The 27,840-nt window shown below is 37.9% G+C and overlaps 1 protein-coding gene across 1 annotated transcript in view; it reads right to left on the bottom strand.

Annotated features, from left to right (window-relative positions):
* LOC126109524 (uncharacterized) overlaps positions 1 to 27,840 on the bottom strand; it is a 293,239-nt gene that overhangs the window by 34,375 nt on the left and 231,024 nt on the right. The window contains exons 5-8 of the mRNA XM_049914544.1: positions 24,850 to 24,985; positions 19,893 to 20,000; positions 5,456 to 5,780; positions 2,907 to 2,983 (exon numbers count right to left, since the gene is read on the bottom strand). Of these exons, the coding sequence (XP_049770501.1) occupies positions 2,907 to 2,983; positions 5,456 to 5,780; positions 19,893 to 20,000; positions 24,850 to 24,985 (646 nt within the window). The remainder of the gene's footprint in view (positions 1 to 2,906; positions 2,984 to 5,455; positions 5,781 to 19,892; positions 20,001 to 24,849; positions 24,986 to 27,840) is intronic.

Here is a 27,840-nt window from a genome sequence, read left to right as displayed (position 1 = left end):
TGCTATGATCTAAATAAATAATATGTACAAAAGTGCTAGAATTGTATGCGTTATATCTAAATATCAACTGTGTATCCCATGTAAAAAGTCTTTCTCATACATCAATGTAAATAATCAAAGTTGTACATGCTATTTCAATGTTGTCTGATGTTATGTAGTCTACTATGCACAACTGTATTTTGTATAGTATTGTTCACCCTATGTATTTTTTGACGAAATCCATGCAATGTTCATTGTCTCTGGATGAATAAACTACTACTACTACTACTACTACTACTACACAGATATTTGTATCCCTGTTGTGACCCATTTTATTTTCAGATCCTTTTTTGTGACTGTCTTTTTATGGAGTGGAAAGCAAAGTTCAAAATAATAGGTAAAACTATTTAGGAATTTATCGAACTTATCATTTGTACTTTCACATTCATAGATGTCTTTACGCAGATAGTTAAGGAAATGTTGTATATTCTGGTCATTATATTTCCTAGATGTGGTAGTTAGACATTCAGTTGAACTAAGTGGTTTTCCTAATCTTATACTAATTTCTTGGGCTGTGTGGTCCCCAAAGCCGGTATTGTGGGTTTGTGTTGTATGTTTCAAGGGCACATTTGTAAATATTTGATCAAGGATTGTGGCTGAGGTTTTTGTGATGTGTGTTGGCGTTTCTATGGTAGCCTTTAAATTGAAAGCTGCCAAGAGGTTCAGTAAAGCAGTTTTTTGATTAGACTCACTTGCAAAGTCAATGTTGAAATCCCCATATACAATTAGTTTTCTATTTTTTTGTGTAATCTTGTGTAAGATATTTTCAATGTTCTTTAACATAATGTTAATATTGCCAGTTGGCGCCCTGTATAGACAAATTATAGCAATTTTTTCGTCTGTGATTTCAATTCCATTTACCTCAATATCTTTCTCTATGGATAATTTTTCTACATACGGCATACATTTAAAATTTATGCTATTTTGAACATAAATGCAACCACAACCATGATTATATAATTTACGACAAAAATAACTACCCAATACAAAATTTGGAATGCATAGCATATGAAGTTTCTCTTTGTCAAGCCAATGTTCAGTAAAACATAATACAGAGGTGTTTTTCGTATCACTTTCCAACAAAATTTGAAATTCGTTTACTTTGTTGGATAGGGATTGTACATTTTGATGAAATACCGTCAGGTTTGGAGTTAAACACGAGTTCTGAAACTTACTATCCTTAGTACTTGTATTTATATTGGAATTTCTGCCTGGACGATATTTTTTATTTTCAATTTTCACTTTTGAATTTTCACCCCCTCCACACGGTATCAGTTTCCCTTGTTCTTGATGATTTTACAGATGTCTGTAACCATTTTACTGAAATTCATTGAGCCTAGTCTGTTTAAATGCACGCCACCCTATCCTAAGGATTTGTCACTTAAAATTTGTTGGGGTCAACGAATATTGTCCCGAGTTTGTCGCACTGTTCCCTGATAGCACTGTTTATGTTGCTTATATAAGAACTGCTTACTGACCTTCTGTGCAGAATTCCACTTATAACCAGTCTTGAATTTGTGTACAATGCTTTGGCTGAAAGAATGATGTTTTTCGTCTCACTTACAATTTCTCCCCGGCTGCTGCTTTGTATTGAATTCGTCCCAGAATGAATAAAAACACCTTCGTAATTGGTCTTTGGATCGTTTACATTTTTAGTTGTAGACTGTTTTGCACTTAAGAGATTTTTATAATGTTTGTTGAGCTGATGAGGTCAGATACCAGGGCGAACATCTGTCTCACAGTTTGGTAAAACTACATTTTTTAATATAGAATCGCCAATAACAAAGAATTCCTTTTCATTACTCTGCTTTTGTGAGGCTATTTCACGTTTCACCCTTTTATTATATGTCACTGTTTTCCAGCTGTTTTTACTTGCAGATTTTCCACAGTTTAAAAACCCTGCATCTTTTTCGATTGTATTTTGCCCATGATAATTTTCACTGTTCCTTTCCACACTAGGCATGAGGCTATGTGTGTGCTACAGTTGCATTAGCCAAAGTATTTCAGCAAGCAGCTTCGCTATTTTGTGACTGAAAACACAATTACAACTTTTAAGTAATAATAGAAAGGAATTTTGTGAATGCCGATACTGGAAGCCTTGCGAAATTTGTTGAGTTTGTGCTCCGTCTATTTAGAACAGTGATACGTGCAATGACTAACATTCTTTTCCCTGCTACTTGCATCATCATTAAACGCAATCAGAACTTAGGAATTTTAGAATTTTTGCGTATGGGTCCCTATATTACAACCAGATTGTCTATTATCAGTTGAGCTAAGCCCCAAAACACAATAAAATTATTCTTGGCAAAACTTAGTACAGATTTCCTCTGTAGAAGACACTCAGCACAGATAATGCATCCGAATGCAGAGAGAGATCACGTGTTCAAATCCTGGAAGGTTCATACATCTAAAGTTTTACACAAAATATGAAAATACCATTAGCAAGAATTGATTGTAGTAGTTGTTTCAATTGTGGCAAGTATTATATACAGCTGCACATTAGTCTTAGTCTGAGAAATGGACAATGGAGATCCACTGACATACGATTCTGTGTCACATTGTCCAGGGAGATATGGTGTCTCAGGGTGCCACAGGTATCTCCAACTTCGGCACAGGAGTAGAACGTGCAGTGTGTGGAGGTGGAGGAGCAAGTTTCCTTATTTTTGTCCTCCTTGTCCTTGTACTCCTTAGAAGACAAGGACTGGGCACACATCTTTAAATTAATTTCAGGGACAGAGGAAGAATGAGAGCAGAGTAAGTAATTAATTATCTTTACGCAATTACAACTATTAAGATATATGACAGGAATGTTGCACATACATCAGTAACCATATTTACAGTTGTATGATCATAAAGCTTTCTTTTACCTTACACGAATAGGCACCAGACTTGACAGATCGTGGTGGTAATGTTCCACTCCATGTGCAGGTGGCATCGACCAGAGCTATGAAACAGAAACAAAGACACTGTGTGAAATTCTCATTAACTGTACTACCACAAAACCATCAGGTCATTTTCTATGGTCTGAAGCAGAGTCCAGATTACATTCTCTTTCACTCTTTGGACAGACTTAAAATTTAGTGAAAGCAGGGAGGGGCACAAAGGGTTTAAATCTTAATGTTTCTGACGTAGTTCCACAAAATACCAGATCATCTTTAGGTCTCTTTTCTCAAAGAAACGTACATAAAGAGCATCTGCTTCACAACCATAAATTCGTTGAACGATGAGGACATTTTTCCACACAGGCAGCTGCCAGGTACTGGAATAATAAACTTAACGAAAAATGTGTCATGTAGCCTAGTGCAATAAACCAAAAACAGAAACAAAATGAGGAGGAGAAAAAAAAAAAAAAAAAAAAAAAAAAAAAAAAAAAAAAAAAAAAAACACAACGTGTTTAACAATCATCTGAAGATGGGTTTGTAAAAGTATCAAACCAGTCACAGTTTGATCCAAATAATCATACTTGTGGGTGGCTGCTGTTTCAGTTATAAACCTCACAGTTCCACTGCTTCTATTCTTTGTCTGAACTTATCGAACATTGTAATAAGTCTACCTCATTTACCAAATTTTACTAATTGTCATTTCATAATATAGCTCACGTCATGCTTATGTCATCTCACTTAACTGCTATTACCACATACAGAAGTAATGTAGTACACTAACCTATATTATTATGCATTTTGATGACAACAACAATGTAGTCAAAATGACTACATTATTGTAAATTAACTAGGTTTACCACTGTTGTATATCACATGTACTAACAATGTACTAAAATGATTCTTGGACAAATAAACAAATATTACAGCTACACATTTCAACATGGTCAATTTCTGTCAAAATATTATATACGTGAATTGACCAACAGGCACCACAGCTCTCAGAAAATTTTGGGAAAACTGTTTCAGAGCTGCAGAATGGCGTTCTACGAGAACCAAAAACCATTCCCTTTTTGTATACAGTACGTTCTTTGGGAGCTACCAGGGATAAAATGAAATGAACACACAACTACTGAGAACGTTTACAGAAACCCGATTGCTGTTCTACAAGCAGAAGAGTTTGAAGGAGAAGCAGTCTACGAGAAGGTAGTGAGAGACAGTTGTAACCTGTCTCTGATCCTATTTGATCTGTACAATGAGCAAGTAGTAAAGGAGACCTAGAAATAATTTTGGATGGGAACTGGAAGTTCAGTGAAAATAAAAAGAAACTTTATAAGGTTTACCATGACATTGTCATTTCCTCACAGGCATATAAGGACTTGGAAGATAAGTTGAACAGAATGGACTGTGTTTACCAGTGTGCACACACAAAATAGTAGATGTGATTATATATTTGGTAAGAAACAACTGTCGATGACAGAAGTAAATCTAATGAAAATTAACCTGAGGAAACAAATTTTCAGACAATTTCCGGCTAATTCCTACTACCAGGAAGAAAAATGTTACTACGAGGAAGAAAAATGTATAATTATGTCAACAGGAACATGTGAAAGTAAAGGACTGCAGTAGTTACGAAGAGATCTGCACAGGATAAACCAAGAGAGCCTGGTCAAACAAGTCAAGACTGCAGATCCTTTAATACCATCTCTCTCATCTCCATTCCCTCCCCCCCCCCCCCCCCCCCATTACTACATTCGCTTTAAGGAAGATGAAGTGACCATCACTATTGACAGCTACTGCTTTTTATGGAAAGCACATTAATGATTTCAGTTGCATGGATTGTGAAGTGACTCAATATCCACAACCACAAATTTGGGATACAAAATTTAAACTGAACATTGACCTAAAGGTTATTATATATCAAAAAAGAGAATTTAAAAGCAGCCTTTCGTACCTGTTGCTTCCAGATGGATCACCAAATACAAAAGTGCGAACCTAAACCTCCATACTTCAGGTCTGTCTGGGATTTGGGGGAAGGGGAGCTTGAAAAAACTGAAGTTGTAATGTGTTACCCTTCATGTGACATTTTTCAACATAAAAAAAAACCTTGTCATCGTGCAGGCAGTTTATATGCACACATGCCAGTATAGACTAGTTACTCCACTGGCCAGAAAGATACCCAGATCTATCCCCGATAGAACACATGTGGGACCAGCTCCAACATCATATCCTCTCACCTCCAGAGGGGCTACAATGGCTTTGCGGCACCATCCAAAATTGAATCGATGTACAAATCGAGGCCACAGCAGTGCATCATCATACTGACAACTGGGTTCATATGGAAAACTTATTTGTAAATTTGACTCAATACTGGAATCACTGAAGTAACATCACATACCTTGTAAATCTACAAAGTTTAGATTTGTTTTTTCCTCTCCTCCTGGGGGTTTATTCCCTCTTTTTTGCCACAGACTGACAAGTACAAATTTCTCCCCTAAAGTGTATGGTAGAATTTTATTCTGTCAGATCAAACTTACAGGCAGCATTCTTGTGGAAGCGGGCCGCACGCTCAAGGCACACCTGACCACCCCCGGGGTTGCCGGCCCCAGAGTTCCGCGACTGCGACGAAGTCAGCGAAGGCGACTGCCGCCACTGCAGTGGCGACCCGAGCTCCGGTGGCGTCAGCGGGTGCAACGGCGACGGAACTCTCACGCGCCGCGACTGCTGTTGCGACTGGGGAGGGCTGCGCTGCTGGCAAGGTGAAGAGAGGGAAAGACCCAAGGGTGCTGACAGTGGGAAGCAGGTGGCAGCCTGACCGTCTGGAGACTGTGGCGACTGAAGGAACTGCGACAGGAAACTTGCCTGGAACACGTTACACTGACATGTCAAACTCGCCATATACCACAAAGGTAATGTTGACACGACCCACGTCCCCACTGTAGTCTTAATATCTATGGACTAAGCCCATGTGTTTTTTTTTTTTTTTTGTGACACCTGCGAAGCTAGGTAATTATTTAATGCACATGGCAGAAAGAACCAGTCAGAACTACTAGCCTCATAACCTACAGAATAACTATAAAAACAATTCAGTAAACCTAACCATTTATACGAGAGTGAATCGACGAGAATACAAGTGATTTGACAGAATAATTTGCTTGTGTTCACTACCATTCACTTATACCTGCGACCCAGTATTTCCACTGGAGGGAATGGAAAAGAACAAGGTAACATACATACTATTGAGAACATTTCTTTCAAGTCAAGTGAGGGCCAAAGCACAGAGGTGAGTGAACTACTTTGATGGTCTGCTGAGAGATAAGATAGTCATCTCTACCACAAATGAGTGCCTGTGAATAGGAACTGAACATCAACATACACTGTTCACTCATGCTCACCTACTGTTTACACCAGAGAGAAGGTCATTTACTGTTAGTTCCTAATGAAAATAATTTCTGGGAAGAGACAGCCAACAAAGCGAAGAGTCTTCAGCATTGGTAATAAGTGAAAGTAAGTATCAGAAATTCCACCCTACTCATTTAACATTGGCAATGTGTGAAACTAGAACTACATTATATGAACTGTATGAAATTAAATTATAAAATGCATTTTGGCTGGGGTATACACTTACATATTGATAGTTTTTTCCTGCAAGAGGCTATTGTTTTTTAAAACAAAAAACAAATTCATTTTCAATTAATTTTGCCACAATGGGTTTATTAAATAATAACACAAAACTTTGTTATATGCTTTCATTTGTCTGCTAATCATGATACACACAGCAGCATGGAAAGATCAATATGATAACCAATATTTCTATGAAATGGCATATCACTCTACAGCCACAGACATGGTGTTCTATATGAAGGACAAAAAGGTCCAACCTATATGCAGATCTAGTCCATGGGAAGGATCCAGGACATGTCTCACTTTAACTGAAAGGCGTATATGCAGACAAAAAAAAAAAAATCAATCCTGAATTTTCCAGTTAAAAACTCACTTTACTCAATGTGAAAACACACTTCTTCCAAGGTGAAAAATACACTTTTCCCATGGTAAGTGCCAATATTCTCTCTCTTTTAGCTTTAAAAATATCAATTCTTTAAATGGTGAAGGTTTTATACACCAACATGTAATTTCAGAGGATGAAAAAACTCTGTGGGGAAGATCTGTAATGTGCAGCAACATTTACGCTGCGTATTTTCCTAATACGATACGCTGCATATTTTTGTATCCCTATACGAAAGTAGAGATTCGAAACAGCACGTTAAGTTTCTGAACCATTGAAATCTAGACTGAAATGAGCTTTAGTGAGCCAGTCATAGCTCCAGTCACGCGATCTCGCCAGCCAACGAAGGCAGATATTGAAAGCATAGGACATATGACAGTCAGCCAACAACGACATCATTGTTAGGTAGTGTGAACACACACATTGGAAAAGTTTACTATTTAACTTTACGTACATAGTGTAGCTACAAGAGAAGTTAAGCTTTCACATATAATATTTGTCTAACATTAACAAACTACAATAAAAGCTAAGCTTTCACATGTAATATTTGTCTTTTTTGTGCATGTTACACTTTAAGATACATCACTTTGAAGCTAATGCTTTTCAAAGCACCATTCGCGATATTTTCCCGCGACCTGTTAGAAATAGCTTCACTGCGGCAGGAATTAGGTGTTACTCTGCGTGGGCAGCTATGATGACGTAGGAAGCCCAAATGTTCATACAAATGAAGTATTAAGGGACCTTACATGATGTCAAAAGGAATAGGATACTCCAAGAACATCAGAATTTCATACACCATACTAAAATGCATAATCCTGTTTAAAGTGCACATTCATATGTCCAGATTCACAATTAAGTAGGCACCAACCTGATATTAAGATTTCAGAGCAGTTTTCAGGATGCAAATTTTCTTGGAGTATCAGTACTGTATCATCTCACACTTGGTTCTTTATTATGGCATAATGCCGTACGTGCCAGAAAATGAAAATGTGCACTTGAAATTTAGTGAGCAGTTTAAACTAGCCAATAGTGCAGAATGAGATACTTCGATTCTAATGAATTGACTGCCTCTGGAGAAAAGGTTAATAAAAGCCACATTTTCTTAGCAAACTGAGAAAAATAACTTCTTGTTCTGCAAGGCAATTTTCTGCCAGAAACATGGTAATAAAATAAAATCAGTAAACTGAAAATAATAACATATGTTAGCCTTCCATAATTATGAGTTTGTATTTTAATTCACTCGATAGCCCCCAACCACAGAAATCTGTTTTATTTTCACTTGATGTGAGAAGTGTAAACAAAGAGGAAACAAGTAAAACCAATAAATGTAAACACGGTAATGTGGAGACTAGCCCCCTCCAAACTACAACCCGGACTGCTATGCGCATACGGCAATTTGGCACCTCGGGTGCGGCAGAAAAATTTTTGCAGTTAGCATCTGGCTGCTAGCTGGTACTGCTGATACACCTACCAGTTATACTACAAGTAGCCAGAAGTGGGGAAGGTACTGTCCATACGCAACAACTGCACACACGTGTGAGCCTGCATGTAACTGCTCAAATGAACTTTTTGTGAACAGTTGTGATGTCACGTTCATTGGTAGCAGTTTACTGTTATGAGGTATTCCAGTCTTCGTCCTAAAGCCTTTGACACATTTTTCTCTTTCAGTTCTTACCAGTCAAAGTTACAAAAATTTAACTGAACTGAAACAATGAACAATTCCAGGAATTCTAAAAAATTCTCGGGTTTTTGCCGGTTTTCTCCCAGATGAAAAAATTCCCGGGTTTTTCCTGGATTTCCTGGAGCGTATACACCCTGAACTATAATGATGCCCACAGTGAAACACAGCTAAAACCAGACGTTAATAGGAACGAAATTCTTAATTGTGACCGGAATGTACACCACAAAGACAGGTTGAATGTAGGCGGAAAAGTGAACTGACTTGTGAATGTAACACCTCAGATCAGGTTACCAACAGGCACGAACTTTTTGATTTTGTTAGGACAGGATATCTACGAACATTAAGGCCATCACAGCATCACTGACTATGGAAGTGAACAGAAGTGTAATAAAAGGAAGGAAGATATTTCTGCTTAGAAAGGGCAACACGAAACATTTCAGATTATGTGTGTGGTTAACATGAAACATTCATCTGTCAAATGTAAATGGACGAAGTTTAGGGGATGCACTTCAGTCAGGAATGAGCTGCACAAAGTTGTAAGAGATGGGACATGCTCATCGTGGTTCAACAGTCATATTAAAAAGCTACTCCAAATGCAAAGCACTTCAGAACAGACTACAACATAGCCGACAGTAGTGAGATGGACAAAGTCTGAACAAAGATAAAAGTTGGGTATGGAGAGCCACACATGAAGTGTTAAATGAATTCAAGTAAAATTATACTTACAGATATGGCAGAAAATCTTTAAACATTTTCATGTTAAATCAGTAACCAAATTGAAGCTCCCTGTCCAGACATGCCGTGAACATAACGGGGGGTGGGGGGTGGGGGGGGGGGGGTGAGGGGGTGGAAGGTGTCAAGGTCGAAATACACAGCTCCATTTATGGAAATGGTTTTATCGAGGAATATCTTGCAGCAATTCCCAATTACAATTGTTGCACAAGTGTGAAACACTTGTTCACAGAAGTGAATGAGTAACTGTGGGATAGGAAAACAAGTAAAGTCACCTAAATGGCAACTGGACCTAACATAATTCTTACAAAATTCTATCTATGTGGAAGAACTTGCTTCTGTTCTTTTAGCAGTGCACCCCAATTTGCTGAAATGGAATATGTGCAGGTTATTCCAGTCTTCAAGAAGGGATGTCTAACTAGCACGAAGTATAGGCCTAAATTGATGACATCAGCCTGCTCTAGAATTTTGGAACATTTTATATTTTTTGGAGACCAGAAATCTCTGTAGGAATCAACATGGATTCTACAAAACACACTCATGAGAACTAGAATACCAAAGCCCAGGTTGATTGCTCTGTTTGGGTTTCAGAAAGCATTCAATACAATTCCGCACTGTCACCTAATAAACAGAATACACATATACCAAATACCACAGAAGGTTTCGAACTGGATCGAAAAATTCCTAGCAAACAGAACACAATTTCTTGAAACTTCCTGGCAGATTAAAACTGTGTGCCCGATCGAGACTCGAACTCGGGACCTTTGCCTTTCGCGGGCAAGTGCTCTACCATCTGAGCTACCGAAGCACGACTCACGCCCGGTACTCACAGCTTTACTTCTGCCAGTATCTCGTCTCCTAACTTCCAAACTTTACAGAAGCTCTCCTGCGAATCTTTCAGAACTAGCACTCCTGAAAGAAACGATATAGCGGAGACATGGCTTAGCCACAGCCTGGGGGATGTTTCCAGAATGAGATTTTCACTCTGCAGCAGAGTGTGCGCTGATATGAAACTTCCTGGCAGATTAAAACTGTGTGCCCGCGAAAGGCAGAGGTCCCGAGTTCGAGTCTCGGTCGGGCACACAGTTTTAATCTGCCAGGAAGTTTCATATCAGCGCACACTCAGCTGCAGAGTGAAAAATCTCATTCTGGACACAATTTCTTGTTCTTAACAGGGAGAAACTGTCAGAAAGGAAAGTAACTTGGAGTGTTTATACATATAGTGAACAGTAAGTGTTTTATAAATGTCCTAATGGACAATGTTGGCAGCTCTACATGGCCATTCATTGATTATGCAATTTTATACAGGGAAGTTACGATGCTATAGAACTGTATGTGAAAGGTCAGAGGATTGATACTTTGCACAGTTGATCCTCAAATTAAAAAAAAATGATGTACTGCACATATATAGTTTTGGAAACACCTGTTACATTACGATTAAGCATTTTCAGAGCGATCACTGGAGGCTGTTACCCCCCACAAAAGATATAAGAATAATTGTAATAACGATTTAAAGTAGACTGATTTGATCCATTATAAATGGTTTTTGAAAGCCTGCGACTGTAGATACAATAGGTTTGTTTATAAATAAATAAATCTTCTGCTACCAGTCACAATTTTTCTTTATTTTACTATTCGCACGATGCGTTTCGAGAAATAAGTCCCATTTTCAAGTGCGTTTTTTTTGTGTGTGTTAAGCCATTTCTTTTGATGTTGTCTGTGTGAGTCTGCTTCATTTTGTTGGCTTTTACTGTAATACATAAGAAACGCGATTTTTAGTTGGGTATCAATTCTTTCTGTGAGGTTAGTGGCTAAAGTTTGAGAACAATTTGTACTTACTAGAACGAGCACTTAAAACTACTGGCAGTCGTTCTGATAGTATTGAATAATCTACTTCTAAATGTGTGTACCTGTTACTCAACAATCCTACAAACTGGTGAGTAGCTATCACATGTATTATTTCCCAACAGTTTGTTGTTGGTACACCATATCTCCCATATTACTTAAGCAAAATAAATGACAGATAACACTTGCAAGATTTTTCACCAATAAGGACAAAAAATTACACAAATAGTTTAAAGTTATCATTTTTTGCTAAAAACCTTATTCTGAAAACATTTTTATAAAAACAATGTAGAATGAATACGTCATTTACTGACCACCTACTTTTGGTTTTAAGCATAATAATAGTTAAAGGGGTTTTGTTTCTATAAGAAAGCTTTTTGTACTGTGAGAATAAACTGAATTACATCCATGTTCATCATCACCGATAAACACAGTCTAATTTTATAATTTAATTTATGTTAAATTTTAATTTGTCAGTTACGTTACACTTCCATCCTAAATACCATCAATCTGTACCATCAGCTAAGGTAAAAAACAAACATTTACTGCTAGGAATATTGATTTCTTATGAATTTTTCCTAACAAATCAATGACTACACAAAAAAACTGTCAAATGTCTGCTAACTTTTTTCCTTCTGTATTTCTTATTTTCACAACACTACAAGGCACAATATCCAGAGGGAGACTACCTACCAGAGGGCATTCCACACTACTGGATCATGTCACAGACCACAGAAGAAGAAATGCTAGATACGTGACAAACAAAGGCGAATCGACAAATGTCTATGTTACAACTTACCTACTTCACTTCCATCAAAATCTCGATCCAAGAATACAACACATGAACTTTCAAAAACATTACCTACACTTCTTTTCCCAAAAGTGAAAAGTGCAAACACGCAGTGTTGGTAATTGGATCAAACCTGGGTACACTGTTCTGGAAGGTCACTTGCAGGGAAGTTCTGTGACAAATCAGTTACCACATGTTGCCACAAGGGAAATGTCAACTTGGAACCCACTAAGGTTTGTGAAGATCTGCAACCCCTCAGAGCAGAATAATGACAGCAAGAAAATATTAGAGAATTTAACAATGCTCTAGCATTTGCTTAAATTCAAATACGCAACGAGAACCTCTGAACTGACGCACAGAATTCACATGGTCATTATGAGGAGTCAAAACAGTGTTTATTAACTGGCCTTTATCATCATATGGTAACGGTTGCTTGGACCCCTTGCTTTAATTCATGTCAAATTAGGACTGGTTTGATTTGTCAGGTTATGCAAAATTTTAGAATTGCATATGTAAGCCGCAGAACAACCCACATATTCTGCACCATGAACTTTTCCATTCAGAGAAGATAGGTGTTCGATGTGCACTGTCAGGCATCTGCATCATTGCCCCATATTTTTTTCAATTACACCTTAAACAGTGCCTGATATCTAGAGATAATTGGCTTTAGCTATGCACAATTAACAGATCCAGAGAAACAGTGCGCAGTATTCCAAACACTGGCACAGCCAACAAATCCCTGACGACACATTTGCATGTTGAGACCTCCGGTCCCCAAAGTCCCCCGACTTGACATTGTGTTATTTTTATTCACGGAAAACTAAAAAGCAATGTGTGTGCTGACAATCCTCACACTGACAGACAGTCTTAACCAGAACATTACTAGAGAAATTAACAGCATCACACCTGCAGCAATACAGCATGTTGCTGGTGAAGTCTGCACACCAAGTTGGCAATTCCTGGATGTCCATGGCCACCGTTTTCAGCATCTGTTATAAGCAGGTAACAACATGCTTTTTAACATTACTATTATCCATTCTTTTTATTTAGTTCACTGTTACTTGGAATATCGGATGTGAGGTGTACTGGTTTTATGTGGGACACCATATTAGATTCACTACTGGTAATTCATTTCACCCCGGAACATCCAATGTAGCACCTACAGTCAGTGAGGTGGCTACTCTTTTTGATTATCATTGCCGACGAGGCATCAACGGGCAATTATGTTTTTGTCATCTATTATAAAAGAATCGGTGCACTTCCTACAATATCTTATTCAAACCCACATTGTGACCCACTGCTTTTCCCACGTGTTGAATCTAGATGGACTGTAGGAAAGCCATATGGTCATGGTCATGCTCACACTATTGTGTTGGTAACGTGCTACAGTATCACTGTAACCATTTTCCAATTTGAGACGATTTTAATATACTTCGTGCTTCAGGTAAATTATTTCAACAATATATTGTTCCGAGTTACGTCAAAGCAGAAGGTTCCAGGTTGGTATTCTTTTGAGCTGCTCCAAAAACAACTTCAGAAAATCCATCAAACGTTTGTAACTATTAGCTCTTAATATAGATGCTGAAAAAAGATGAACAGTTTGGGGAATTACTGTTTTTCTTCCTTCAACTTGACAGGTCTTGCAATATGCTTAATAATTAACACACAATGGCCATAGTTGCCCCGCCCCTCCCCACCCCCGGCAAGTCTGATCTCTTTCTCACAATTACTGGACAGGAACCATCTCTCAAATTCATTTGAAAGAGTTGCAAGTAGACCTGACTCAGGTTCTACGGTTTTCCATTTAAAACTGGAAACATTATTACATGTACTATGCACTATGCAGTCAGTGGTTGGTTGTGTTACTGAATTTCAAGAGAGATGTCCTCCATGCACACACATTCTTTTCGGTCTATCAATTGAAGATAAATTAACTTCAGTTGAAGATGTAGACTAATTTGTGAAGAAATTCCAAATCAATTTCTTATCACTGATAATCTGTGGTTTGTACCATACTGCAGATTTATCAGTGGATAATACTGTTATCATTTCAATCTCGTATCATTGTTCTTCAATCCAAACCTGTTAAATATTTGTACAAATAAATGTAAATAGGACATGACAAAATGCCGAAATCAAGATTCCAATGGCTCCCAAGATGCATTAATAAGTGTCATTCAACTTTTGAGGGACACTATGAATAATACTCTCTCTCTTATGAAGCCAAATAATTCTGTTTGGTGGAGATTTTCATGAAGTATTACCCATTGTTAGCCACTGTCAAAACTACTATGGTTTCATGTTAAAATTCGTAAGTTAACCTAAAACACGAGGGTAAATGATCCTGTTTTCACTGAATGGTTACATAAATTCGGTAATGGTGACTTAGAAAATCAAACACTAATTCAATGAAGCAATCAAAATTCCTAAACATTGTTTTAGCAATTATGATACTCTTATTACCACCATATTAAATGCCACAGAAATCAACTACCGTATTTACTCGAATCTAAGCCGCACTTTTTTTCCGGTTTTCGTAATCCAAAAAACCGCCTGCAGCTTAGAATCGAGTGCAAAGCAAGCGGAAGTTATGAAAAATGTTGGTAGGTGCCGCCACAACTAACTTCTGCCGTCGAATATATGTAGCGCGACACAGGCATGCTTTGTAGGCACTAAGATAAATACTGGCGCCAAAACCTCTGCGTCAGTAAATAAATTAAAAAAAAAAAAAAAGGTGGAAGACGAGCTTTTTTTCTCCGCCGCGAGTTTCAAACACTGCATTTTCATACATTATCCAACGAAGTGAACACAAATTCCGTATTGTTCATCTTCGAATGTAGCACAATTTCAGTGTACTACGAAAATCTGACTGGCAAGACTGTTTGGAATGTTTGTCAATATGGCCAACTCTACGTTCTGAATTTTTTCCTATCTGTGAGAAGAGATGGTTGCTAATAGGAACCTGATGAAATTTGAATCACATACAGTATTCTCTTCACCATAAGTATAATATGAATATAAACATTTTGCCATGCATTCTTTTGTGTTTGCTGCTCTCACATTTAAATCCTGTCTGCCTAATAAACTACGAAACTAGAGTGAGACAACAGCAAACGCGGAATATACGTATCGTGTCATGTTTATATTCGTATTATTCTTATGCCTAATAATGATACAGTCTGAAATGAAGCACAGCAAGTGACTAGATTTTTAAATCTAAGATGACTCAAATTTCTGTGCAGAATTTGATGTAATAAAGAAGCGGCCGCAAAGATTTTCAAACGGAGAAAAATTTTCACCTAACTCTCGTTCAGAACATGTTCTATCATACGCAGTCTATTATTTGATTCTTGTTGATCATTATCAAAGAAAGCAGCAGTGTAAGTAACAACAAATAGCAGTCTCTTGCCATTGTTTCGCTAATGAGACGATTCCTCTCTTTTTTTTTAATTGTACGCGGCGGTAGCGCGCACAAAAGCAAGCCATGCCGCGAGCCGTGACAGGCCGTAAACACGCACTATCAGAATGCGACAAACAAGGCATGACACAGTGCAGTAATGCATTTTCAGCTTAAGAGTGACGTAAACACCTATAACAAAGGAAACGGTATTTATCAGATCAAAGCAAAATAAGCAATCGATTCAAACCAGACGAAGCACGTGAAAAAGGAAGGGTACCCGTATAAATACGGACGGAGCGCCTGACGCATAGCAATGGCTACGTCGTAAAGCTTAACAGCTAAGCTTACGACTCGAACCAAACTACTGTAGCTGTATTGTCATTCATTCGACCTAAATTGTGTCTCATATTAAAATGGACCAACTTTGTTTCGATTTGGAGGTGTGGCCTAAAACTTTTCTCTCCCCTTGAATTTCAAGTCTCAAATTTCAGGTGCGGCTAAGATTCGGGGAAATATTTTTTTCCTTTATTTCGAGTCTCATTGTTCAGGTGCGGCTTAGATTCGAGTAAATACGGTAACAAAGTATTTTGCAATCCTATTTAATGGTGATTCCATGACAAAAAAAAATAATGACTTTCTACCCCAGTTCTGATTCTATTCCACATGAAGAAATAAAGAATGGTCAACTGTGCCCTGTAAAATTTTTGAACTCTTAATTTGTGCCATTTACTACCTCATTACCCTAAAAATTGCTATTATTATGTCAATTAGAAATCTTAGCACTAAGAAGGGATTAATTAATGGTGAAAAATTAGAGGTAACTGTTTTGGCAAGTATATCACTGCTAAATTCATTGACTTCGATAAAATTCTGCTCATCCCGTGCATTAAAATCGCACCTTCTGATCCAATCGCACCTTTCCAAATAGTAAGGAACAATTCCCAATGAAAATAGCCTTCACCATGACAACTGATAGAGCACAAGGTCAGACGCTTAAAAGAGTCTGATAAAATTCACCAGGACTTGTTTCTTCATATGCACAGTTATATGTGGCTTTCTCAAGAGTTGGCACATTCAGCGATATTTATGTTTGTGCTACAGACACATTCAGCCCAAAAATAAACATTCACACTGTAACTGTTAACTTCGTTTTCAGAGAAGTTTTGTAAAATAAAGAAGTTTTAAAAATTAAAATTAATCTGAACAAGACACTATCTGGTTTTTCAGTGTTTTACAATTAAACGTATTTTATATATCATCTATTTGTAGAAAGTAACTTATATGTGAGGCTACTACTCAAAATATGACATTTTATTAATAAATACATAAATTCATTTACTTTTACATGACATTTTTACCTGTTGGTGACTGCTAAGGTTAGGTTGCACATTATTCATACAGGTCAACTTTATCTTCATTCATATTGTAAAAATACTATTGACTTTCTATGCCTTGATAGATTTTCTTTTTGGTTTTTAATAAAATCAGCTATCAAAGGAATTGCCTGTTGTCAATTCAATGTGCCTGAGAATTTGCTCACATTCACCCCAGTTGTTCACAACAGGCTCATTACAAAATAGTGACCCACTAAATATCTCACACTGGAAACTATGTATCTCACATACCAATGATCAATAATTCTACAACACATTGCTTACAAAGTACTATGTGCTCACAGTTGAAGGCTCTGTACACATGTCTTCATGCATGCATCCTACATAATTATGTAAATAAAAAAGAAATTTTTTTCGTAGCCCATTTCTGAAGGTGACAAGAGTATAAAATCATTTTTCACAGCCCCATACAGATATCAACGAAAATTTATGATTGTGAATTTTTAATAGCAATGAAAATACTTTTAAGATTCAAAACTTAAGAATATGCAATAGAGTAGTACGGATTGAATTACTCTTGCATCAATTGTGTGTTGCACATGCCCCACATTTTTCATTTTATGTCTTTTAAACATTCCCATAGCTACTGAAATTTCAGTCGTAAATATGTGGTACTGTCTGTAGGGTGTCAGGAATTTGTATGAGGTTAGGAGAAACTTTTTATACCTTGTAGACAGATTTAAAAACGTGGTATATTAAAACTTCACTTTTTTTCAATGATTATTTTCTGCTTTACTCCATCATCTCTATCATCTTTACATATAACAGGGTGTTACAAAAAAGGTACGGCCAAACTTTCAGTAAACATTCCTGACACACAACGAAAGAAAATATGTTATGTGGACATGTGTCCAGAAACGCTTACTTTCCATGTTAGAGCTCATTTTATTACTTCTCTTCAAATCACATTAATCATGGAATAGAAACACACGGCAACAGAACGTACCAGCGTGACTTCAAACACTTTGTTACAGGAAATGTTCAAAATGTCTTCCGTTAGCGAGGATACATGCATCCACCCTCCGTCGCATGGAATCCCTAATGCGCTCATGCAGCCCTGGAGAATGGCGTATTGTTTCACAGCCGTCCACAATACGAGCACGAAGAGACTCTACATTTGGTACCGGGGTTGCGTAGACAAGAGCTTTCAAATGCCCCATAAATGAAAGTCAAGAGGGTTGAGTTCAGGAGAGCATGGAGGCCATGGAATTGGTCCGCCTCTACCAATCCATCGGTCACCAAATCTGTTGTTGAGAAGCCTACAAACACTTCGACTGAAATGTGCAGGAGCTCCATTGTGCATGAATCTCATGTTGTGTCGTACTTGTAAAGGCACATGTTCTAGCAGCACAGGTAGAGTATCCCGTATGAAATCATGATAACGTGCTCCATTGAGCGTAGGTGGAAGAACATGGGGCCCATTAAAGACATCACCAACAATGCCTGCCCAAACGTTCACAGAAAATCTGTGTTGATGACGTGATTGCACAATTGCGTGCGGATTCTCGCCAGCCCACACATGTTGATCGTGAAAAATTACAATTTGATCACGTTGGAATGAAGCCTCATCCGTAAAGAGAACATTTGCACTGAAATGAGGATTGACACATTGTTGGATGAACCATTCGCAGAAGTGTACCCGTGGAGGCCAATCAGCTGCTGATAGTGTCTGCACAGGCTGTACATGGTACGGAAACAATTGCTTCTCCCGTAGCACTCTGCATACAGTGACGTGGCCACGTTACCTTGTACAGCAGTAACTTCTGTGACACTGACATTAGTGTTACCGTCAACTGCACGAAGAATTTCCTCACCCATTGCAAGTGTCCTCGGCGTTCTAGGTCTTCCCCAGTCGCGAGTCATAGGCTGGAATGTCCCGTGCTCCCTAAGACACCGATCAATTGCTTCGAACGTCTTCCTGTCGGGACACCTTCGTTCTGGAAATCTGTCTCGATACAAACGTACCGCGCCATGGCTATTGCCCCGTGCTAATCTATACATCAAATGGGCATCTGCCAACTCCGCATTTGCAAACATTGCACAGACTGCAAAACCACGTTCGTGATGAACACTAACCTGTTGATGCTATGTACTGATGTGCTTGATGCTAGTACTGTAGAGCAATGAGTCTCATGTCAACACAAGCACCGAAGTCAACATTACCTTCCTTCAATTGGGCCAACTGGTGGTGAATCAAGGAAGTACAGTACATACTGACGAAACTAAAACGAGCTCTAACATGGAAATTTAGTGTTTCCGGACACATGTCCCCATAACATCTTTTCTTTATTTGTGTGTGAGGAATGTTTCCTGAAAGTTTGGCTGTACCTTTTTGTAACACCCTGTATATTCCCCCCATCAATTTCAAACATTTTGATGAGGTTACAACAGACGTGGTAAATTTCAGATTTATTTCAGTTTCCCTTCACCTAACTTACTTCTATGTACATCTCCAGGAAAGGATGATCAACACAAAAACTAGATAGATTCAAGTTCACATGGACGCTTACCAGCGATCTTTCATTCTGCGAAACATTCATGACAGGAAGGAAAAGGGAGAATGGCACCAGTGCACAAAGTACCTTCCACACATCATACACTTCTTCTCATAGCTAAGTAGTCCAGTGCAAATTTTGCTATTTAGTTTAAACTGACAGACAGGCAAGAACGCCATTTAACAAAATATGTGAAACATCTGTCATTTCTTTGAATTTGGAAATGTATTCACATATTAATTTCACGACTGTTGAGATATTTGTTTTGTTTCCACACTGTTCACTAGATACAGCTTGCTAAAGGGAGAAAATGCATACACAACAAACCGTGCACCTTCCAAAAAAAAGAAAAAAAAAAAAAAATCCATGATGCAATTACAGACAACTTTGAAGACACATTGAAGAATGAGGAAAGTAACGACAACTTTACTGGTAATGCATTATTGACCTAAGACATGCTGACCGTAACACTGGTTACAGGTAACCCGGCAGCAAGGTTTACACACAAACAACTTATGCAAATTTTCATGAGAAAGTAACAAGTGAATGAATACAGGTTTTGCCATAAGCTACACCCAACAGCTGGGACAACTTAATGTATGTTTATTGGAGGCATGACTCTTCAACTTACTTGCAGATTATGTTGTTGCTGCTGTAAAAATCTTAGTGATGTCATTTGATCCTGTTGCTGCTGCTGTTCTTGCTGTTGCTCATTTCCTCTGTAGAGGGATAGATAGTTCTGGAAACATAACAAGGGAAATCTTATTTTCAAAATGCTGCTTCAACAGATTTTGGTAATCAAAGAGAATATAACTTAGCAAGTGCTAGGAGATAACTGTAGTGTCCCCACGAAGCTATCAAGACAATTTCTGTGTACAAAGAGTGTACCTGAGGGAAATGCTCTTTACAGAATAATATTTTGAGTTTTCTCTGTAAGCTTTTCTGAAAGCTCATACACAGTATACCGTATTTACTCAAATCTAAGTCGCACTTTTTTCCCCGTTTTTGCAATCCAAAAAACCGCCTGCGGCTTAAAATCGAGTGCAAAGTAAGCGAAAGCTCTGAAAAATGTTGGTAGGTGCCGCCACAACTAACTTCTGCCGTCTAATATATGTAGTGCTACACAGGCATGCTTTGTAGGCACAAAAATACTGGCGCCAAAACCTCAGCGTCAGTAAATAAATTTTAAAGAAGTGGAAGATAAGCTTTTTTCTCTGCCCCGAGTTTTGACCACTGCATGTTCATACATTATCCAACAAAGTAAATATAAATTCCATATTTTTCATCTTCAAATGTAGCAGCATTTCACTGTACTACGAAAATCCAACTGGCAACACTGTTTGGGATGTTTGTCAATATGGCCAACTGAATTTTTTTTCCTACCCGTGAGAAGAGAGAGTTGCTAATAGGAACTTTTATGAATTGTGGATCACATGCAGTATTCTCTTCAGCATAAGAATAATACGAATATAAACATTTTGCCATGTATGCTTTCGTGTTTGCTGCTATCTCATTCAAATCCTGTCTGCCTAATAAATTATGAAACTAGAGAGACAACAGCAAACGCGGAAGAATATACATATCATGTCATGTTTATATTCGTATTATTCTTATGCCTAATAGTGATACAGTCAGAAATCAAGCACGGTAATTCACTAGATTTTTAAATCTAAGATGACTTAACTTCTGAGTAGAATGTAATGTACTAAAGAAGCGTCTGCAAAGATTATCAAACGGAGAAACATTTTCACTAAACTCTCGTTCAGAACTCTATTTTTTTTATTGTAAGCGGTGGCAGCGTGCACAAAAGCAAGTCTTGCCACGAGCGGCGATAGGCCATAAACACTCATTATCAGAATGCGACAAACAATGCACGACACAGTACGGTAATGTATTTTCAGCTTAGAGTGACGTAAACACCTACAACAAAGAGAATGGCACTTATCAAATCAAAGAAAATAAGCAATCAATTCAAACCAGAAAAAGCACGTGAAAAAGGAAGGGTACCCGTATAAATATGGACAGAGAGCCTGACGCATAGCAATGGCTACCTGGTAAAGCTTAACTGCTAAGCTTATGACTACTGCAGCTGTATCGTCATTCATTCAACCTAAATTGTCTCTCATATTACAATGGACCAACTTTGTTTTGATTTGGAGGTGCGGCCTAAAACTTTTCTCTCCCTTTGAATTTAGAGTTTCAAATTTCGGTGCAGCTTAGATTCGGGAAAATTTTTTTCCTTGATTTCAAGTTATTTTTCAGGTGCGGCTTGGATTCGAGTGCGACTTAGCTTTGAGTAAATACGGTACTCCCGATTATTTTGGCTAACGTGGGGGAGAAGACTCACAAACAACCAAAAAACAAACATAATAGCGATACTTTCAAAGACATATTCTTTGTTCAAATGTTTATCCAAGTTCTGTGTGTAGGTACTGCAGAGGACTTGACATTTTTTTCATACAGCATTTCGCATTTTTCTTACAGCATTAATGCCACTGGACTGAAACTCCATTTGATCCATATGACCTACAGGACAAACAAGTGTATGTGGCTCAACTCTCAGCCAGGCATTAGAAACCCCGTGTACGGCATTTAGAATTGTCAACTACTTCCGGAATGCTACCGAATCATCCTCATCAACTAGTATTCTCAGTAGACCAGCCCAGTACCACCATTTTATTGAAACAATTATTTCTTCCGTTGTATAATGCCAGTCACATTAGGAGGTGAGAAATTAGGTACAATGAGACCACCATCTGATACAAGAATACTCTCATCAAGATGTGAACACGAGTTATCAAGCAACAGAACAGCTTCTGTGGTGATGATCTTTCTTCCAGAAATCAGTGAACGTATGGTACAAAATAAGTGTGGAACCAGTTTTTCAAAGTTTAACTATTCATCCATGCTCCTTTATTATAATAATGCACATGGAGAGCCCTAGGTGCAATATTCTCGAGTTCTCCGAGTTTGATTTTCCAGTCTCAACTAGTTTCACTTTGTGGTTTCCAGAAGCATTAGCGGTAGACAAAATTGTAATGCATTCTTTACAAGAGTGGTAGCAAGGAGCACAAACTTCACTCTTACAAGCAAGGGTTCCGATTGGTACACACTTCCAATACAGACCACACCTGACTACATTACAAAATTGGTCTGGTATGAAATTTTCTTCTTCCCAAAACTTCTGCATTTATTCCCGGAATGAATCAGCTGCCACAACACTTGAATTAAGCCACGCTCCTTGGTGAGTAAGTTGGCAAGTCCTGTGACTTCTTTTTCAATCTAGATGAGGGTAAAAAAAATAAAAAATAAAAAAAAATAAAAAAATCCAGCAAACACTGGCACACATTGCCTGAAATAATGACACCTGCTCATTTCTGGCTAAAGCATTGCAAAAAAGGAGCATTTAATTCCATCATGCTTTTTGTGCACATGATCCAGAACTAGAATCACATTTCCTAACAAAATCCCATATTTTCTGCTTGTTCCTTTAAATGCCCCATAATGTCTGCATTCCAGTTCCATAATCAGTACTTAATTTTGCAGCAGTTTTCCCCTCCTCTAATATTTCAAATCTAATTGTGTGTTTTAATGTCCACATGTTTCTTTCATTTTTCCTTCCATTGTTTAACGAATTTGCTGACCTCAAAAAACAGTTTTTTATTTACACACAAAAGGCTGGCCAATAACAATGGAAATGGCACTTCTTGTCTTTTGTTAGGTTACTTGCTAGAGAAAAATACTGCTTTTTTCTTTTTAGACGCATGAACAATCTGCAGACAGAATAATCAGCACACGAGTAATCTGAAGTGCACTGTATACGGTAATCTGTTTAAAATGGTCTACCTACTTCCACAATTTGAACATCCTATTACTTTATGCTCAATGTGACTCATCTATACTCCAGATAAGCTTTCCGTAAGAAACAAAATTCCCCAATTCCCTCCAATAATTTCCACTCTCTCGATATACTTAACGTTATAACTACATCAACTGCTTCTGTCATGCCATGAAGGTCGAGGCAGCCAGTTATGCCCTAAGGTAACATGCTGCCACTGGTTGAGGTATTATGGCATCAACACACACAGGTCACGGGTTCCGTCGTGTGGTGTGACTTGGAACCTCAGGGGCTACCAGAATCTCTGCCTCAGCCACACCCGAGTGAAACAGGTGGGATCTGGTGACATGGGGGCCACCGGAATATCCTCCTTGGAAAATGGATACCGAAAGTGTAACTTTGCAGCACGGAAAGGAAGTAATGCAGAAAAAGCTGGGGACCTGTGATAGTGAAGTGCACACTCACAGAAGAGTTGTGACCCCCCCTGGCTGGATATAGAGTGGGGTATCACCTTTTCACTCTAGTACAGGAGCCTACCTTCCCTCACGCGACACTCTCCACTCCAGCACACCACTGTTACACTCCCAGGTCACAATGTATTCCTTAATATGGCTTTACTGCACTTTGATCTCATACACCTATTTAATGTTTGTTTTTAAGCCACTTCTTAAACAATGAACAAAAATTTTAAATGATTAAAACACTGCTAATAATAATCTGTAATTTTCCCTCCCCTATTAGCCCAAGAGAATATTTTTTTAGTAAATTGGAGACAGTTTAACTTGGATATATTTTCACTGGAAGACACATTTTAGAGTTGTTCAAGAAAAATTTAGAAACCGTTATCTTTTACCATCACCACCACCACAAAAACATTGCTCACATCACGCAGGTGATATATTTTATTATATTGTTCATGGCGCTCCCCCTACCACTGTACAATAATCTGCGTCTGTCTTCACTGACTGGGATGAATCCCTTCTACTAAATTTCCTGCAACTTCATTAATTATCGATACGCTGAGCCATCCAGCTTGTGTGTAATCGTCAATGTCATTAGGACCTTCTCCAAAACATTTATATCATTCTTAAACCTTTCCCTCCCTCCACCCTATATCTGATTCATTAAAGGCAATATTTAATGTTTCTATAATTTTGCCACACGTTACTCATTTGTCATAACATGAAATACAAATTCTCTGATCCATTTTTACATGAAATAAATAATCACCACAGTACCAAAGCTCATGTAATCTTCATGACGGCTAGCAACGGATTATATATTTGATATGGCTAATATTGTACATGTATTTTGTATACATTGTCAACACAATGGGGGAAAAAAGTTACATAAATGTAATATAACACAACAAATTACAAAATTCACATTACTTTTGAACATACTTTGCATACTGGAGTTATCAAAAAGACAAGTTAAAAGTACGCAAAAAATGGTACTCAGAAAAGAGCAAAATGTTCTATTTAAAGTTTAAAGGAGAGGAAATAGCCAGGAGGATACTTCACAGTAATCTTTCTGATAAGATCAAAATTTAGCAGGTACGTATGATTGTTACCTTTCAGTTCCTGTTTTTCAAATATGTTTTTCCATAACAGAAAATAAACTGCTTCATATTTTATTCAAAGTAATAATTGAGATCTTGAATAATGTCTACACACTGAGTGAATTAAGTTTTACTGTTTTTAGAACATGTGTCTACCTTTATTGATTTTCTACTCTTGTGAGCACTTACTATGAGATTAGCTAAGCTTCCGGCATCAACACTGTTGGGGTTCAGATCGGAATCAACGGGGGAGTTGGAGGTAGAGCCACTGTTGTTGGAGGCTGGTAACAGAGACTGATCCACTCCTGTTGGGCTCCCACAGTCACTGGAAAAAATAATGCATTTGGTAATATTTATAAAGCAAGGATTATTTATGAACAATTACATCTACATGCCTGTGACCCCACACAAACGTAAAATCTCCAGGAAGTAGTTATTTGCCTGCAGGATTTAGTCAAATGTTTAGAGTGCAGAAAACCAACAGCTAAAAATTCTTGTTCAATTTTTTTTATATTTTTCAGATGTCAGTTCACATGAAAAAATATATCAAGTATCACTTTACTTGCTTTAGGTCAGGGACAGAAGCAAAGTGTTAACATTTAATATGTAACAGAGAAGGAAAAAATGCTATATTTTCCGTTTCTCCACATTTTACTACAATACAGTACATTGACTTCCATGTAAAATTTATTTTTGTAACGGCATTGAAAATCTACACAGAAAGATTTTCTCTAAGCATATCTCACATTACGTAAATGACCCTACTCCACAATGTTGGATTGGAAGAGGTGCAGCAGATGAATTTTTCTAAGCATGTCTGATGTTTCCTGAATGACATGATTATAGGATGTTGGATTGGAAGAAGAGGAGGAGGAGGAGGAGGAGGAGGAGGAGGAGGAGGAGGAGGAGGAGCAGAAAATGAACATCACCGATGAGCTCCCAGGTCTCCAGATATCACACCTTGTGACTTATCTGTGGGGTTATGTGAAAGACTGCATTTTTATCTCCCCCTGACTGACACTGTTTAAAGGCTGTGACATCACATTGTTGAATCCCTGAGTTCGATAACGAGAAACCAGCTGCTTCTTGTATGGCAGGAAATGAGCCGCTGTTTTGATATTTGTCGTGTAACACATGGTGCTCACATACAATGCATAAAAATTTGATCTTTTCTCTTTCCAGGAACATTGGAATTGTGTTGCTATCTTATGTAATTTGGAAGCAATGAATGTTTGAAATCTGTTCCTTCTGAGTAGCCCTATATACAACCCCATATATATGGACTCAAACTGAATACAGCAAAATCCAACATGGCCTTCCCCAAGTTCTGTTTGTGACATATGTGTGACTTATGACAACAAGGCTGAAGAGAGAGCCTTCAGGAGGGCTGTGAGAACTACCCATTTGACAAATGTCAGTTGTTATCAACAGTTCCAGAAACTGTCAATATGTAAATTTGTGTGGGAAATATTTGAAATGCATCCTGGTAATTTAAATTATGAAATTCATTACTGAGAAATGCATTTTAATGTACACTTTGTTGAAGCTGCTCCTCAGATCCTTTAACTATGAGCTGCAGCTGTGCCATGATTTCCAGTATCCTACCAATGAACTTGTCGACAACGGAAACCCGTTACAAATTAATAATGCAGCCCACCATACAACATTCCTGACGTGTTTTGGACCCATACACTACAAAGTGAACAAAGAAATGCAACATGAAGAGTTGTAAGTGACTCTTGGAAGCGTGTCAAAAATGCTGGCTAGTGTTGCTGCCTCTGGATCATAGGGTCCCAGGTTTGATTCCCGGCCATGTTGGGGATTTTCTCTGCCATCATGACAGTGGCCAGATTGCACTGTGTATAAATTGTGACTACGTATGGGCACTGATGACCGCGCAGTTGAGCACCCCACGAAATAATAATACTAATCACCACCATCACCACCATCGAAATGCTGGCAAACTTAAGTGGCAGCTGCTTCAACAGACACTAATGACAACTCATAATTCTACCTACAAAGTTCAAGATATAGTAATAAGCGAGGAATCTGGAAACACACACCACACCACTAACAGAGGTAGGCCTACTGCAAAGGCAGGATTAGTGTAGATATAGTGCACAGAGATATTTAACCAGGCGTCCTTCCCACATTTTGTATGAGAATGGAATAGCAAGAAGCCTTAATACAAAATTGGAAGTAACCTCTGCCATGCACTTCACAGTTCTTTGCAGAGCAAGGATGTAGATGTTAAAGCTATTTCCGATTAAGAATATTTTTTGTATTTTCAGAACTGTGGTCCATCTATGCAATGAAGTTGGAGGCTTTTTGTTTTGTGCCATGTGTTTCACTGCTTTTTACTCGAGAATGATCTCCATGGTCAATAATGTGTGTTAAGTGCACAATAACTGTTATATAATCATTACAGGGGTGTTACTACATTAATGTAGTTAGTCTATTCATAGTGCCAGTTTTTAAATCAACACAACTGACTGTAGTTTTGAAGTTTTTCTTACAGTTATGCAAGCTGTGATCTTGAGCTGATAGTGAAATAATACTTCAAAGACTATGATGCTTCTAAGCATAAAATTATTATATGGTTTTGTAGAATACATATTCAAATAATTCTTTAGCATAAACAATCCGGACAAAAATTAAAATACATAATGTTATTTATCATTGTGTGTACGTTCTACCAGTGGTAAGGCAGAAGTTAGTAAAGGTAATATTAAAAGTTTTGTGCTACTGCAGCTGAACATTGGTGATCCTACCAGATTTACAAATAATGCTTCAAGGGCCACACTGGCAAACTAACGGAATTTAATCATGGTCAAATGAACACAATGAACAGACATTTTAAATGCTGTCTGCAAGGAACAGTTATGTTGTTTCAGTTCTGGCCTATTTCACGTTATAATGAGAAGAGTGTTTCCACCTTCAATAAGGCAGATTCTACAGATTTGATTGACAGATGCCTGCAATACCTACTACAGCATTAAACTCTGTGCAACATGACAAGAGTCTTTATGTCCATCATCCAATTAGCTATAATGCATTTTTATACATAGAATGTTTGATGCAAAGACGAGCAGTTATATAATAATGTCACATTAATGGGCTTCCACAATACATATGCGATATATTTACATTTTCACGAACTGCTTAATTTATTTCAGTGTA

Source organism: Schistocerca cancellata, chromosome 12 (assembly GCF_023864275.1).
Source record: "Schistocerca cancellata isolate TAMUIC-IGC-003103 chromosome 12, iqSchCanc2.1, whole genome shotgun sequence".
NCBI classification, from domain to species: Eukaryota; Metazoa; Arthropoda; class Insecta; order Orthoptera; family Acrididae; genus Schistocerca; species Schistocerca cancellata.
Note: the sequence above shows the minus strand (reverse complement) of the source record. Positions and strands in the feature narration are given on the sequence as shown.